This window comes from Caretta caretta, chromosome 3, assembly GCF_965140235.1.
Source record: "Caretta caretta isolate rCarCar2 chromosome 3, rCarCar1.hap1, whole genome shotgun sequence".
In the NCBI taxonomy this organism is placed as follows: domain Eukaryota; kingdom Metazoa; phylum Chordata; order Testudines; family Cheloniidae; genus Caretta; species Caretta caretta.
Genome location: NC_134208.1, coordinates 95270692 through 95288084, shown reverse-complemented (window position 1 = coordinate 95288084; position 17393 = coordinate 95270692). Strand labels below are relative to the sequence as shown.

The window sequence follows — 17393 nt, the reverse complement described above, 5'->3', positions numbered from 1 at the left end:
CATAGATCAGTGTGTGTGATGTGCCTGTTTGTACTTGGACATCCCTGACACGGCAGCTGTCCCTCTAAACTCCTGTACTGGACAGGGATAATCTGGTGTGCTGCCTGCTCTCAGAATACCAATGTCTTTTAGTCCTGCCTTTGTTGCATTCAAGTGAACCTGCTTGGGGACATTTAAACGATGAGGCTGCATTTGCCCTCAAATGTAAAGATTAAAATTATTACCTTGACACTGTCATGTATCTGAAATATTCACCTATGCGGGTTCAGTGAGGCACTCTACCAGCGCCTGGAGGTGACATGCCTGATAGTCCGTGGGAGGAATGGCTGTGTCCTCTGTGTTTGGAGGAGGGATGTTATTATAGCCATGCAGGGAGTAGAACTGAGATACTCAGGGATGAGGGGACAGGGCCTCTCTGCTGCCTTTTTTGCATGGTCTGATGGCAGGCGTATTGTCCTTCACTCTGTGCTGTTTAATGCCAGTCTTTGCAACTTGCAAAAGGGCACAGATCCAGGGGAAATGAGGAGAAAAGGCCATTCTATTCTCCCACAGTTTGGCCTTTGCTACTCTGCTTTATAGAGGCAGACAAAGAAATCCCTATGACCAGTTTTTAAATTCCTGATCTGCACAAAAACCCTTCATTTGTATGGCTTCCCTGCCCACATTTACCTGGTGCATTCCTCATGTTACATAGTTGTTTTCTACTGATAAGAGAAATAGTGGTGACATCTGGTGGCCAATTATCTATTCTTTTCTTTTGTCTGCCTGCTTTTTCTCCTCCTGAACATTACCATATGTAAGTGTTCTTTCTTAAAGGAATGAATTTGAGATCCGTAGCTATTATTTATATCTGTTCCCCTCCCAGCCAACCATTCTGCAATGGTCACTCCTGGAAGGTGGTACACTCTGGAACAATGTTAAAATGCCAGCCAAACATGAAACCCTTCTCAGAAGTATCACCTTCCTGGGCAGTACTTCCAGTATAGCCAGCAAACAACAGCGAACTAACCATGGTTGAATGGCATAATATTGTACTTGATAGAAACACTCTTGGCACCACCGATGGAGCCAAGACACAGCACACTACTACAAGAGGCTTGAATGGGGGGCAGGGGCTTTTGGTCCCAGACCAACTGAAAAGAAAATAAGCAGAGAAAACCTTATGCACAGTTGAAAGGAGAGATGCCACTAAACGCCAACGTCATACTGTCCTACCAGAAAATAACACTTCATACCATTCACTGGTCCATGGATGCTTAACAGGCCTGTATATTGATAGTACTGAGGCCAGAGTTAGGCTGTTTTTTTGTTACAGTGCGACTGTGAAGAATATGGGATGTACATGTGTTACTGTACATTTTGGAGCTGCATGGGACTTATCTGTAGAGCAGCAAATTCTATCTGTGAAATTGATGAAATATGATTGTGGAGGTTAAGGTGTGTTAAAGAAGGATAGCTTAATTGGGCATTTACTCAAATTGGCCTTTACAGGGTTTTTACAAGTGTGGACTCTTCCCCAAGAGGTGGCTGGTAGCTGTATATGGAGGAAACTAATAATGCTGCAGGAGTGGGGCTGACTGGGGATAGCTTAGGAGAGAGAGAAATGGGGGAAACAAATATGTAAATAAAATAACAGAAAGATAACCAGCAGTGAGTTGCCTAGGGTTGCCTTACTCAGAGATGTATATTTGAAGGGCAAAAGTTAAGGGAGGACAGAAGATTATGAATTGATAGGGAATTTTTAAAATTATAATTTTAAAGCCAAAAAAATATGTGAATCAGAAACCTGGAGTTGTACACATTGTAAGAGTATGCACTTGCAGTTGCTTATTGCTTTTACCCTGGTACTCCCTCAACAGCTTCCCTCTGATTGATAGTTTGTTACACTCACTTGTGTCTTGTCTCTATACCCTATGCATATTGGAGCAGAGCCAGGATGTCCTGTGTGTTTGTACAGCCCTCAGCAAAAAAGGGCTCTGCTTCTGCTTGTGGTATTATATCATCATCATCATCATCATTATTTTATTATCCATGGAGCAAAACCCACAATTCTCATTTTGAACATCTGGGTTCCCTGTCTGGTTTACTGGAGCTCTAGGCTTTGTCTCCTGTGTTGCAGACTGATTCATTCCTAGCTAATAACTTGCTCCTGGCATTATTAGCATCTCAGACCCATCCTTACTTCTTTTTCTATCCTCCCCTGGGTTCTGTTTATGACTCACCTGCTGTTTCCTGGCATTCTCCACTAATAGCTGCTTTTCCCTTCAGACACAAGCTATGCAGGCTACCGTGAAGATGGGGCTATGGTTATTAACCCATAGAAAGTCTGAGTTAAGATTTACATTGTTGCCAGCTGGTGATGTTATGTGCTGGTTTTCCTCTATCTTTCAACGTTGTTTAAAATTTCCTGTTTGTGGGGCTTTGTATAATAAAATCATAGAAAGTGGAGATGGAGATGACCTATTAGGTCACCTAATTCATCCTTCTCACAATGCAAAATGATTCCATACTGTATCTCTCCAAGTTCTTTATCTAGCTTAGTTTTAAATGTCTGAATCGCTTTAGAAGATTATTCTCAGTCTTAATAGATTTCAAAGTTAAGAAATTTTTTATTAAATTCCACCTAAATTTTCCTTTGCTTAATTTTCCCTGTTACTCATAGTTATAGCCCCATGTGACATCCTAATTTACCCCCTAAAGCCTTAGATCCCAATTCCCTATTGCCTTGCTCCTTGTATTGCCATTTACACTTACTTGTGCAAAGTAGATATAAAACTGGTGTAGGTGAATGGAGAATTTGATTTGGTAGTATTTCATACTCACTTCGCACAGGTGTCTACATGACAATGTACAGCAGAAGGCAATGGAGAATCAGGCTCTTGGTGCTAGGTGTCTTGGACTGTAATAAATAGTGGATTTATGGGATATAAGAATATTTCCTTTTGGTTTTACTTTGCACATACCTTTGTAAACTAAATACTGGAGGCCCCTATGTAGATACTTGCTCCCTATACTCTAAGAAAATGACAAACAAGCCTACTTACCTTATTGATGCTTCCCAGCTCAGCAAGAGACAAACATAGTCAAATTTGGTCTTATGGTAAAAATGAGGTTACACGTATCTGAGCAGACGCAAACAGCATTTGGCACTGGTGTAACTATTGCATCTGGAATACAGAGTCCAATTCTGGTGTCCACAACGCAAAAAGGATGTTGATAAATTGGAGAGGATCAGAGACAAGAACGATTAAAGGATTAGACAATATGCATTATAGTGATAGACTCAAGGAGCTCAATCTATTTAGCTTAACAAAGAGAAGATTGAATGACTTGATTTCAGTCCATAAGTACATATGTGGGGAAAAATATTTGATAATTGGCTCTTCAATCTAACAAAAAAAGATATAACATGATCCAGTTGACGGATGTTAAAGCTAGACAAATTCAGACCAGAAATAAGGTGTAAATTTTTAACACTGATCGTAAGTAGCCAATGGAACAATTTACCAAAGGTTGTGGTAGATTCCCCATCACTGGTAATTTGTATATCAAGATTCAATGTTTTTCCTACAAAATTTGCTTTAGGAATTATTTTGGGGAAGTTCTATGGCCTGTGTTACCACAATAATCCCTTCTGGTGTTTCAAAAGTATCTTAGGCCCAAATTTCAAAGGTATTTAGGCATTTACAGATGCAGATTGAGATTTACAAAAGCAACTAAGATGGTTAGACACATAACTCCCATTGATTTTCAATTAGACTTATCTCCAAAGTGCCTACATAACTTTTGACACGAGCACGTAGGCTCCTAAGTCACTGTGACACTGTTGAAAATTTTATCCCTACTGTCTAATGAATGGGTTCTTAAGGTGGAAATGGTGATATCATTTATGTAAGAAGCTGCTCAATTCGAGGGCCTCTTCCTCTTCCCCTCCATCCCACAGCTTACTTACTCACCTTGCAGTGACAACTGGCTCAGCATATGGCTGCTTCTCCATTGCAATTGGTATTGTGGAATTAAAGCTCCTCTAAGAAAACAAGCCTACTTGTTGAGAGGTGGTTGCTCTCTGGAAGAGTGAGCACCCTCTCAGTGACTGATTGACTGGCTGGTTTAGTCAGTTCAGCAGAGGAAGAACTTTTAATCTGCTCTCCTAATGGAGAACCTGCTGTTGAACCTTGCAAGAGCAACTGAACATTTCATCAAGATAACAGTATTGCTCTGTCACCCTTTAAGCATTGATTATTTCAGATATGTATAGTTAATTTCTTTAATCCTTTCTTGTAAATTAATCCCTGAACCTGCAGAGGTGGGAGGGATGGGCGAGGACAAACAGGGTGATGCACATACCACTTTTGTTTCTGCAGCTGAATCTCTTGTGGGATGATTTGGATCCCCATCAAGTCAAGTTCAAAACAAAACAAGTGCTCTTGGGCTCAGTGTTCATCATTTCAGACAAGAACAAGGAATGCCAAGGTTTTAAGAATAAATGGAAGATTGAGATGAGCTGGATTTGAAATACCCAGGCACTATTTAATGTGATAGCTGGGGAATCTGCCCAAACAAAGCATATAGGCATATTTTAGAATGACATGACTGTGTCTGATAGTCAGTCTGTTTTGAAGCTACATTATCATTCTTTTAAAACCCCCTTGGGGGAATGGCAAACTGGGAATGAACAACCCTGGAGTTAGTACAAACTGAATGTAGCGACTATGCAGGTAACTATATACTCACTTTGCCTCTTGCCCTTCAAAAGTGTTGAGTGAGTTATCTACACTTTCTTACCAGCTGGTTGGCCTATCTTTAATTAATTATTCTAATCTGATTGCTTCTGCACTGTTTGTGTTGGTCTGTGGAATAATGCAATGCTTATTTGTCTAGTCACATTCAGAAATAACAGGATTAGTTGTTATGCCTATGACTCAAGCAATGTGAAGTTAATCTTTTTATGAAGGGAAACAATACTGTTCCCTCAAAATAAGATGCACGTCTGAATCACCAGGCCTGATATTTAAAATAATTACTCTATACTAAACATCAATGAATATCAGCCAAGTTAAAATGGTAAACTAGTCAGTGTTATATATTTTCTGCTGGCATTGTATGGACAAACTGCAGACCTGACCCAGTTGAAGTCAGCGGGATATTTCCATTGACTTCAGAGGGCTTTGGATCAGACTCCATATGAAATCCTTTACTTTTTCCATTAAAAAAGCATCTTTCTCATTCCTAAAATTTGTCCTTGACTATGTCATTTTCCCTGAAAGTTCCCATGACAATACAAAGATGATCATTCAGCAGCTCCTGAATACTGTACCATAAATGACACATTGAATGACTTCTGGGTTCTAGATATGTTTTATTGAATTTCAAATTTGAATTTCAAATTATACAGTAAAAGCTTTGTTATCCGGCATGTTGGAAGAATGGGGGGTGCTGGTCAGTCAAAAATTCCGGTTAACTAAGAGTTAGTTAACCAATGGAGGGAGGGAGTTTGGGTGCAGGAGTGGGCTCAGGCAGGGGGTTGGGGTGCAAGAGGGGTTTTGGGGTGCCAGATCCCAGTGGCTCACCTCGGGTGAAGCTGGGTGGCTCCAAGCAAACGGCTCCTAGGCAGAGGCGTGGCCAGGTGGCTCTGCATGGTGCCTCTGCCCCCAGGTGCTGTCCCTGCAGCTCCCATTGGCTGCAGTCCTCAGCCAATGGGAACTGTGGAGCCAGTGCTTGGGGCGGGGTGGGGTGGGAGCAGCGCATGGAGCCCCCGTGGCCATTCCTCCACCTAGGAGCAGCAGGGACATGTTGCTTCTTGTGAGGAGCCGCCCGGATCCAGCAGCCCAAAATGCCATTTTCTCAAGCTTTCCAGTTGGTAAAGTGCTGGATAACATAGCTTTTACAGTACTACAAATGGCATCAACAATATTCCATTACACAATACAACAATGAAGAATATATTTGTGTTTGTGTCTGTGTGTGTGTATACACATATATACACCTATAGAACCACATACACACACACACACATATATATATATGCATGTGTGTGTGTTTCTATAGGTGTATATCTGTGTTTGTATGTATAGGTGTGTATATATGTATATTAAAAACACTCTTAAGGCAGACTAAAAATCTCCATAGATTTCAGGACCTGCTACAATTGCCATTCTTAACTCAACTACATTTAAATCAATATTAAAAAAAAAAAAAACTTCAGGTAAGAATACATAAAAGAAATGGTCATTATTAAAATCCATGCAATGCCAGAAGTAATTACATTGTGTTTTTATTAAAGGTTTAATATTTTAAAGTGTAATTACTAGCATGAGCACATACAGTACAATCACTTCACGTATCTTTTGGTCTATACCCATTCAGTACCTGTAGTAATTTTTCAAGCCACTGATAGATACACAATATATGAAAAATCCATACTCAACATAGCTCTTTTTACCTTCTTCATGCAGGCAAAAAGCTAAGGTGAGCCTAGTATTGGTAAATCCCATAGGTCTGAGTTGGTAGGATGTTCTGTTACTTCTTGAGACCTTGCACAAAATGCTGGTAAGAGTCCACTTACATGAGTAGAGTAGGCTCATTTTCTAGGCCCTTGACCTCAGAAAACTGTCTTAAATCTTTTATTAGTCCATAATGAGCACTTCCTCAGTCTAGTCCTGTTTATCATGCATCCAGCTACACTGCAGAATTTCCTGGCTGTCTTTCTCCTAGAGAGGTTCATAGAGGTCACAGTTGCTGTTGGAAACAAATGGGACATAATCTAGACCTCTTAGTTATGATTGTTTAACTTTTTAATAAAATATACCTAATGGGCATTCTTGCTCTGGTTTTTAACACGCAGAGTCAGCTTTGTGGCTTTGTTATACTTAACTCAGAGAGAAATATGGTTAAATGATTAGGATAATAGAATGGGCAGATGTTCTTGAGAGGAAGAGCCATACACAGTCATGGTTACAAATGCATTGATTTTTATCTTGATTGCAGTAGGTTCTGTGTGAAGTTGCTTCCTCATAGATTTTTGCTGCACTTTTTAGGGTGTAATTAGAGTACTGTATGTCACCGATAAAGATGAGTGAATGGACATTGCATTATTCAGATTTCCCTTTTCACACACAGTGAGAATGCTGACTATGTACATTCAGAAATACAACTAAAATGTACATCCTAGAAAACTTCACCTAAAAGTCTTTATATATCTGAACCTGCAGCAAAAGGAAGTAAGGGAAATGTAATATGGAGTATTTAAAGGGACATCATGCACAACTTGCAGCACAGAGTAAACAAAACCTAGTCTGATATTTCATGCTCAAAGAATTTGTCAGCTTCATGAGGCAGTTTGGAATATAATCTTTATTTCAGGCTCCTTTTCTGTAATGGCTTCAGACATTTTTAAGTTTGCACCAGACTTTATTCATTCCCCATAAGTATTTACAGCCAAAGTTTCACCACAACTGCTGAACCCATTGCAAATATACAATTTGGAATGTATTTGTGCTCAACCTGTTCAAAAGAAATGTGGATTGCCCCTGTTTTAGGAGAATTCACAAATCCTCCAATGTTTGAAAATATAGGGTCTGTTGTAAATATCTATTGAAGTCAATGGAACCATGACAATTTATAGCATAGATGATCTGGCCTGTGGTGGTTTATTTTAAGGAGTAGTGTTGTTATCTATACCAGTAGCTCCCAAATTTCATTGATTCACATACCATCACCTTAAAAAATTGTTGCAAAATGAATGGCTAGACCATATAGCTCACGTACCACCAGTAGTACATATAGCACTGTTTAGGAACCCCTGATCACACATCTTACAAAATACCTTTTCTTCCTTCCCCCAATTGACTGTAGCCTGTGTAAATATATGTAGTTCTGATGCCTGTACGATTATAATCTCATATGGAAACTCTTAATCTATTGTTAACATCCCTAATGGCCACAGATGGCTGTGGACCATGCTGTTAGTGGGAAAAGCTGATTTCATTTTAATAATTCCTAAGTGGAAAAGAATTAAGCATTAAAGAAAATGAAAACATGAGTCACTGGTATATTTTCAACTGGAGATTGCCAAAGTTCACCTATACATGTAGGTGAATCACCTGCCTGCTCATTCCTCTCTCTTACTTGGTTTACATCTGACTCCTATGGTGGAACTTTTTTGAATTCTCATGGGGTCATCTGCTTTCTTTGAAGTAGCATTTACTGTAGATGGGATGCATTCACAAACATTTCACTCTGTTTCTGTCTGAAGTGTTCTACAGGCTTGAGGCTATTACCCTCCTCTGGCATGGTGCCGATCAGGACAGACAGGCTTCATGCTTGTTCACTAAAATGTAGAGTTCATTTACAAGTCGTAACTGAAAATATGGTGCAAGATGGCTTAGAATTTCAGCCACTCAAATCCTCTGATTCATTGAAGTCTTTATTTATTGTATTTAAAACTCCTGTTGAATGCTGTTCAGCTGATAATTATTGTAGTAGCTAAAGAAAGAAAAAAACTATACAATTATCTAGCCCATACCCATTAGATTATCAAGTCCATTCACCTTTGTTCCCAGTGGATTGACCCCATGGTGGGCACTGATATAGACCTGAAATTCAGGCCCTAAGAGAATATGTTGCCATTCTTAATCAACAGGAACTACTTGCAAGCAATTGTTTTGAGTCAGGGAATTATTATTGTTGGTGATGTATTGAGACATCTCAGACAACACACAGACAGATATGCTCCCTGCCCAACAACTTGCAGTTGAAATGTTTAGATGAGTGATGTGCTGTCAAAAAGTTATCAAGGCCTCATCAAAAAAATTCCACCTTCATCAGTGATGCATGTGATATTCCCTGGTTAACGTACTACCACACAATCCTAAACCACCCCCCGTGCATTAATTCTATTCTCTGTCTTTCCCAGAAATCCTATCAGCTCCATACATCCCCTCGCTAGCAAGTCTTTCCCCTGCCACTCAGTCTAATACTTCCTGAAACTCATGGTTTCAGCTCACTGAAGCCCCTCTAGAGCCCTCCTCTATCAGTTTCATCACAGCAGTAGCACTTGTCCAAGTAAGTTATCCAGGAGTTCTAGGCTGTGGGGTGGTTGGTCACTTAGATCCCCTTTGGTTTATGCGGTAATCAGGTCTCCCTAAGTGCTGGAGGTTCCCCTCGTTGATTGGTTGGAAGGAGGGAGCAATGATGGTGGTCTTTGAGAAGGAGTGGATTTTCCTGGATTGGTAGGTGAAGGAGAAGAAGTCCAGACTTCCTCCAAATTGAAGCTCTTTAAACTCTGGGCTAGGGCTATGTAGGCAGTCACTGAGAGGGAGAAAGGCAGGTTCCAGTGTCTTTGGGACTTAACTCAGTGAAGCAGCAGCTTGGCCCTTGCCTTCTCCTTGTGTGTTGTTAGAGTGGCTGATGGGGTGGGGGGAGGGGACCACTAGGACTATCTGGAACATTCCTTATGCACACCTAGAGGCACTTGGAAGGAGGCAGTTTCCCTTGCTAGTAGCCACTGAGAATGTGGCAGTAGTGGGCTCCATGAGAAAGATGTGAACAGGCAGCTCCGGCCTTAGCAAAACAATATTTTGCTGCTTCCTCCCCAAATCTCTGCTCATGATTAACACATGATTATACAGAGGATTTGAGGGAAGGTTAACAAGATTAATCTGTGAAATATACCAGAAACTTAATTGTTTTACTTAAAAATTGTGTGCGCTGGAAGAAGACTGGGAATGTTTGTTTAATCACAATGAAATATACACTCATTCATAACTGCATATTGCTCAACTGTCTGAGGTGTCTTACTCTTCTACTATAGTAATTCATATTAGCTAGTAAATCTCCCTACTCAACTAATTGTTTTTAAATTCTGGTACATCTGCTAGCATGACAGCAGACTACACGGAGATTGGTCTCTCAGTGACTTTAATTGTGTTTTTTTGTTCTGATGATGGAAATTCTCACACATCAGATGCCTCCTGCTACCTCCCCTATTTCCACTCTTTTGAACCCTTGCTACGGGCAGCAAATGGGACTTTAATTGTCATCCATATAAGACACATTGGCTTAAAAGTCCTGTTGTTGTGTCAAATGTGCAAGACCCAAGTCAAGCAGCCAAATGCTGTTCTCAGTTACATTTTGGCCAATAATAGCATGGTCAGTAGTTCCTCTTCTGCTGATCAAGAACCATTCTGAATGTAAAATACTGAAAAAACGTCTAATGACCACTTTCAGTATGCAGCTTTCTGATATCTGACATTTCTGTTCATCTTTTCTCTCACTCTAGCTTCCAATTAGCTTTTTAATAAGGAGCAAAAGTAAGAAGAAATTATAAGATATGCAAACTGCAACTTCCATCCGAGGCAAGGTTTGCAAATCTCTGCGTGGCTTGGACAGAAGGAAGGGTTCTTTTTTGGCTTACCTGATAGAGCTTCTGCACGTTGTATGAGACCTTTGATTCTGCTGTGTTTCTGTACAAGACCCATACACAGCATAGTACAGCCATAGGACCTGGTTAAGTCCATGCTAGCATCTGGCCACCAGCTAAGGGAGAGTAAGGTATATGATTAGTGTTCATCTGGGTTTACAATGGGAAGCATCTACTTTGGTATCTTTTTATCTTAAATTTGTGAATCAAGGATCCTGTTGAAGCATCTAAAGATTATAGTGGGTCCTGCTGGTTTAAGTCCAGCCTAATTAGCGGACCACAATATATGTCCTATACTTTGGCGTCCTTAAACTCTGTCATTGGATTGACGTGATATGTGGTTAGCATATCATCTACCATATAGAGGCAGGATTCAGACAATATGGTTATCCACAGATGCTGAGACTATAGCCTATGTTTGTAACCTCTAGGTTAGATTGTAGTAATGTTTTGTTTTATGGCCTCCCCAAGAAAAGGGTGCATTAGCTTCAGTTTATAAAATGATGCCTCCCAAAATAGAATTGACTCCAGGTGGACTTGACATGTCAGTGCAGCATTAGCATTAGAACCAGAGTATATTACATTTCCACTGAGCTGAGTTGAAAGCTGCTTTGCTTTGGGGATCTTTTTACTCCTTGATATACTTGCCTAGCTCCCACTGAAATTAACAGGAGACTTATAGATACAAACTGCATAGAGCATCCTCCTAAGAGAAGATAGTCAACAATTTGAAACCTATGTATTTACCTGAATTGCTGCCTGTGTATAAATTTAGATTGTTCAGCATATCTGAAGTTGACCTATAAGTTATTCTAAAATATACATTATGCTAAAAATCTATGGAGAAGCTGTGTAAAGTTATCACGAACCCTGAAAGTAGAATCATTCCAGACCAAGGTTTGAAATATTTAGTCAATTAACTTAAACTCAAACTTACCATGCTCTGAAAGAGAATATTGGGACATTCTTGTATAATGGTTTATTATAAACCTCCTAGGGATACAGTTGCATGAAAGGCATTATATAAGCTTAAGGTTTTTTTATCACCCTGTGTGTAGTTTAGCTGTTATTTGCAGCTACTGTGTACTTCTAGTTTACTTCAAAAGAATGTTGATCGAGGCCTGAGGAAAAGCTCGAGCTACCCGTACTAGAAAGGGGTAAAAGAATAAAGCACTGCTTAGCTGTTTCACTGAGATACACCTATGCTAGCTGCCAGATGCTTATTTCTAGTTTGAATTCAAAATTGATCCTTTTAGCCAGTACAGATAAGAATAAAACCAGATCATGTTTGTTAAAATATTTGGGTTTTTTAAAAAATAAAAATGTGTTTAACTGTACTTTAATTCTTTTCAAGAGCCAGTAAAAGAAAAGCCTTCATTTCCACATTTAAAGAAAGAAGGTAAGTTGTCTCCTTACTCTACAACATGCTGGTATATTGATAACCTATACTGGAATATGTCTGCCTTTAAATATTCACTAATAACTCCTGTAAACTTACAGTGGAGATATTTCACAAGCCTCCAAAACTGACAAGTGATTCTGTTAGCTGTGGTTTATTGATTGTAAAATTTTTAAGGGGTCTTTATAGGAAAGGCTATGGCCAAGATTGTTAGAAGTAACTTGGGATTTTGGGTGCTTTAGTGTTCGGCAGGTTCCAGTGTCAGAACAGAAGGGGTTGGATTACCAAAGGTGTCCTCAGCACTTTCTGATAAAAGGCCCTTTTAAAGTATCTCAAGTTGGGCACCAAAAAAAAAAAAAAAGGAAAAAGCACCAATCACTTTTGAAAATCTTGCTCTATATTTTAACTGCTGCACAAAATTCTATCAAGATTTCCACTTTATTGCTTAATGTAAAGTATCAGTGGACCATCTTTTTGAAAATAATCATTTTTAAAAGAAACAAAAACTATTTTCATTATTGCTGGAGATCAATAAGTCTCTACAGCTAACATCAAAGACAGTTTGCTTATTGCTAAATCTATCTGCTGGTCAAGGAATGTCCAATAGGCATCTGGAACAGTATTCCCACTCTGTGCCAGCCTGATGGCCATGGTTCCTGATGCTATTATATAGCTTCCAGGAAGCATACTCAACCATCTTCTGATGTAAGGAACACACATTCATAAGGAAAGATTTAAAGGGACCAAATGTGAAAGTTCTCCAGACAGCTCTTCCTGGGCTGATAGGCAAAGAGATCCAATAAAGGCGAGGAATATAGACGAACACCTATACATCACCTAATACTGATGGGGAGAAGTATAAGCTAATTTTTTTTCTATGAACACCTGAAAGAGAGAATCAGTCAGCCAGGGAAGATCAGTAAAAAAAGCCTATTAGGAAAAAATGGCAATTATGTTTGTGAGGGCCAGAAATAATGAAAGGCTATTTTCCCCCTGCAACAAAATACTGTCATGATCAAGGCTGACCACATCTCTATCAATAGGTTGTTCTGTATCTTTATTTTAGTGTTACATTGTTGTCCTGTTTTGATATTACGGGTTGCCTGGATACAGGGATGGAAGGGTTGGGAGGAACTTAAGTCCTGCTCCTGTGTGCTGGAGTTATTACTTGCTGTGTCCCAATAAATGTTTTGATTTCAATAAGCGAGTATTACAATACTCTAAAAGCTAACTCCTGGACACATTAAAGAGAGTGACAAAACTCTCACTTACTTCAATTGCACCAGGATTTGACCTGATTTATTGGTCTCCTTTCCATTCTCCTGTTTTCCATTCTCCTTAAGAGTTTCAGAATCCATTCATCCTGACATTTGCAGTCATATAGGAGAATTATACTTGCTTAAGAAACAGTTGGGACAAGCTTTCCAAAAATTGGATTCCTAAATCGAGGCCACAAAATGCATATTTAGGCACCTGAATAAGTGACCTGATTTTCAAAACTGCTGAGCACTTTCAGAAACTTCTGTGAGAACTATAGGATGTTTAGCACTTTGCAAAATTAGGCCACTTAGTTAGGACTGAGATTTTCAGTGTGGCCTATAGGAGTTAGGTACCTAGGGTAAAATTTTCAAAAGCAGCTATGTGACTTAGGAGCCTAAATCCCTTTTGAGAATTTTGCCTCCAACTCACGTTAACTTTCAAAATTCCAACCCAAGTGCCTGAATATGGATTTAGGAGTGTAACTTCAAGCTACCTGGTTTGAAAATCTTGGCTTCAGTATTGCTTCTGTATTGCTATATGTTGTTAAAATCAGCCATCATGAATTTTTCTGCTCTGAAACATAAGAACAAATTGTAACAATTTCTGAATGGAAAAACAATTTAGATATTTGCTTAAATTTTACTATTTCTTACATACTTAAGATGAGTGGAAAAACACATTGATGCCTTTAACTGTAACTTGCTGCTCTAAAATATATTAAGGAATGTTGACCTAGTAAATGATGCCTTATATGGAGAAAAAATGAAAGTGAGAGCTTGGGGGCTTTATTTAGATTGTGTCTGTTGTTGTAAATGATGCTTCCAGTTTGTTTATTTTTTTTATAACCTATAGCAATGGCAGATTATGATGATAAATGATTCATATCGCTGCAATATACACCTTTTAAAATTTCCATATCTGGCAACGACTAGGCACTTCTTAAAGGCTTCAGTAGACCCCTTAGCTAGATAACATGGCTGTAAGCTGCTTCATGATTAATTTCATCTAAATGTGGTAATTATCATGCTTTGAAGTAACGCCTGCAAAGCACGCTTTCCCAGAAAGTTAGTGGAAGCAGAGGATTAACCCAGAAACATTTTGGTTCAGAGCAGCATATCACCCAAATATAAATGTGTTTCTCTTGGAATTTTTGAGACTTTTTATTAGAATGCTTGGCAGTCACTGATGTTAGCTTATCTCATATCAACCTTCTGATGACAATTGAGACATCAATTTAAACTCAAGCAACTCTGTATTGTTGTTAGTAATGGTCTAGTCCTGTTTTGCAGCTTCAAGTCTACTCTATTTTGATGGCTTTCATGCTGGAATAATATTTCTAGTGTTAGTGTTTAAGGAAGCAATTAATATATAATTTATTTATGTTAACAATCTAAACACTAGTTCTTTCTATTTTCCTACTGTCACTCCAGCAGTTTCTTCATGTTTCATATGTCACAGGTTAATTAAAATAGCAGAGAGGGTATTTAAGTGTTACCAATCAGGTGGTCAATGGGACGTAACTGCCATAGCTGGGTGCCCAAATAAAAATCCTCAAAGCAGGTAGTTCAGTTCATTATAACCAATAGGCCACCTTTCACCAAATACCTCTCTGTCCAGCTCTCTCACACACCATACAGATCAACCCACAAGACATCCCCTTTACTCACTCATCATGAATAAAATCTTATCTGTGTGCAGAGTTGCACCAGTTTAACTAAAGGTATGACAAGCTTAAGGTTTAGATAAACGAGTGCAAAAAACTGTGTGGTCAGGCTTATTTTGATTTTGTTTAAGTCAATCAGTAACAGGTTTTACCTACTCTTAAATAGATTCGTGCTCTTAAATTAAACCAAAAAAACTGTGTTCACACCACTTTTTGCACTGGTTTAGTTTAAATTTATATCTGATGTTAAATCAGTGCAACTTTCTTGTGAAAAGGACCCTAAGTAACTCATCCCAATGCACATCCAAACAACTCAACCCCACGGCAGCCACTTCTATTGTAATTGTCTGTCTGTCTGTGTTTGTGTGCATATACTATAATTTAAAAAAATACTTTACAGGTGAGAAAGAACCTGTCGTGTCCAAAGAACCTAAAAGTAAGATTCTCTTACATGATTTGATATTTTTTTCCATATCAACTGTTTTAAACATGTTGCAGTGTTCCCAAATAATGGTTATTAAAATTGTTGAAGATGCAAAGAAGAAAGTAGCTTCACCATTTACCATTGAAAAATGACATGTTTAGCCTTCAGCTGCTTCCTCCTTTCTAAATCCATTCACACACTGTTTCTAATTCCATGCTCTTCCTTGCCGCTGACAGTTTTGCCTCCCTCATTTTTTTAATCACATGTCTACAGTAGCCGAGGTTTTAACAGGGAAGGAAATGTCAAAAATAATCTCAGTTGCACTGTGTTCTCAGTGGCTGTGAGCTTGGTAGCAGGCTTATGCGCTGACAGGTTTCCAGAGAAATGCCCAAGTACTCTCAAATTGCCAAATAAATGGTGCCTATTCACAACCCCATAGATCATAACCTTGCATTCCTTGTGTACCTAACAGTCCCACGGAAGGAGTTCTGAGTGCGCAATGATCTCAAAACAATGTTTCAAGAAAACAGCATAGTCAACAGGGTAGCCCAGGAACCTTTGTTTCTATAGGCTTGTAACAAGTAGTGCTCCCCCATAGTTAACACACTTATCATACATCATTATAGAGGTCAGTCTTCAAGTGATCAGATTCTTTGTGTTTGTAACCCTTCTGCCCGTCAGAGTTGGCAGCAACAAGGGCCGGGTTCAATATCTAGGGGATCCATTCCAATAACACAATGCAAACCGGCTCGAGCCCCCACCCAATGACCTGGGACAAATATATACCACCCCCACTGGGCACCTCCAAGAGGCAATACTTCCCCTCTCGCAAGCACATAGTCTGAGTGTAGCAAAAAGCCTTTTAATAACAGAGAGAAACAATGTGGCATTATGTTGGGGAAACACCACCAACAGGATTCATAACACAACCCATGAGCAAAAAAACCCACCTCAAGCAAATTGGGGCATGCCCCTTTCCCTTTGGTTCTTGAGTCCAGCAACCCCAAATCACCCAAAGTTCCAAAAGTCCAATGACCCAAAAGTCTCTGTCCCTGGTCAAGGCAGCCCCAGAGTTCGAAAGTTTATCTGCAGAGCTTTACCTCCCAACCTGGGTGGAGATGGGGGCGGGGGTAAGGGGCACCTTACATGATCTGAAGCTGACCACCCCACAGCTCCATAGGCCTTCGCTCCGCTCCGCTCCACCAGCCACCCCACTAACTGCTTTGTTCAGCTCCGCTCCGTGGCCCACAAGCAGCTCTCGCCGTCCCACGAACTTCTCCACCAGCCGGTCCACGAACTGCTCTGCGTCCCACAAGCAGCTCCCGCCATCCTATGAACTGCTGCACCAGCCTGTCCACAAGGCACTCCAGCTGTCCCGCAAACTGCTCCACAATATATCTTCAGGCTCCCCCACTACTTAACACAACACTCAGTGATTTCAGCTCTTAGTCAGTTCAGCTCTTTGGTGAATTCAGCTTGTAGTAGGGGAGCCTCAGTGCTGGTGCACCATTAGCCCAAAGTGAGCTCAGCAGCCTGTAACTAGACTCCTAATAAAATCAAAATTAACTCTGATATTCCACAGTGGAGAGAGGAGGAAGTGCAATTAGCATGTAAGGGGCCCATGCCACCAAGTATTAATACTTGTCCCCAACCTCTCTCAATTCACAGAGTTTTGGAACCCATGACCCTTGCCTAGCGAGTGCTACTTAGTTGATGGTGAGTCCCTCCATCATAACAAAAGGCCAAGTACAGTTCCAAGCACAGTTCCCATAATCAGGGTAATAACAATTTATTCTTCTTGCCCCAATAACAGAGACACTAGGGATCCCACAGCAGCCAAACTGACCATTTGGGCAGCTATAGCCTCATTCTAGGCGGGGTGGGTGTGCCTATGCAAATGAGATCGGCCCCTAAAGTTCTTTTCCACAACTTGCCACACCTCACCACCAGATGTCAGGGTGGAGCTCATCCTGACACTGCTTACATCTTGAATGTGTGGTATATTTTTAAAGATTATAGAATATGTTAATCTCTGAAGGATCATGCTTGTCTCAAATGCTACCTATGAGTAAAAATTTCACGGATACTCACGGTTTCGGGAATGCCCAACCAGTCTTTCAGATCCATGCCTGATCTTTTCTGGGCTGTGTCGAAGGGATTTCAACCATTCTGCAGCAAGTGTCTCCCATCTTCCCAGCACCTTATGGAGGTATCTCCCTTGGGAATC

At 40.0% G+C, this 17393-nt stretch overlaps 1 protein-coding gene across 38 annotated transcripts in view; it reads left to right on the top strand.

Moving 5' to 3' along the window:
• The window catches only part of TRDN (triadin), a 312608-nt gene that overhangs the window by 170195 nt on the left and 125020 nt on the right, over positions 1-17393 (top strand). For 36 of the 38 annotated variants that reach the window (XM_075126696.1, XM_075126709.1, XM_075126699.1 and 33 more), the window contains 2 exons: positions 11775-11819; positions 15143-15178. In XM_075126696.1, the coding sequence (XP_074982797.1) occupies positions 11775-11819; positions 15143-15178 (81 nt within the window). The remainder of the gene's footprint in view (positions 1-11774; positions 11820-15142; positions 15179-17393) is intronic. The other 2 variants (XM_075126708.1, XM_075126685.1) reach the window with 1 other exon arrangement.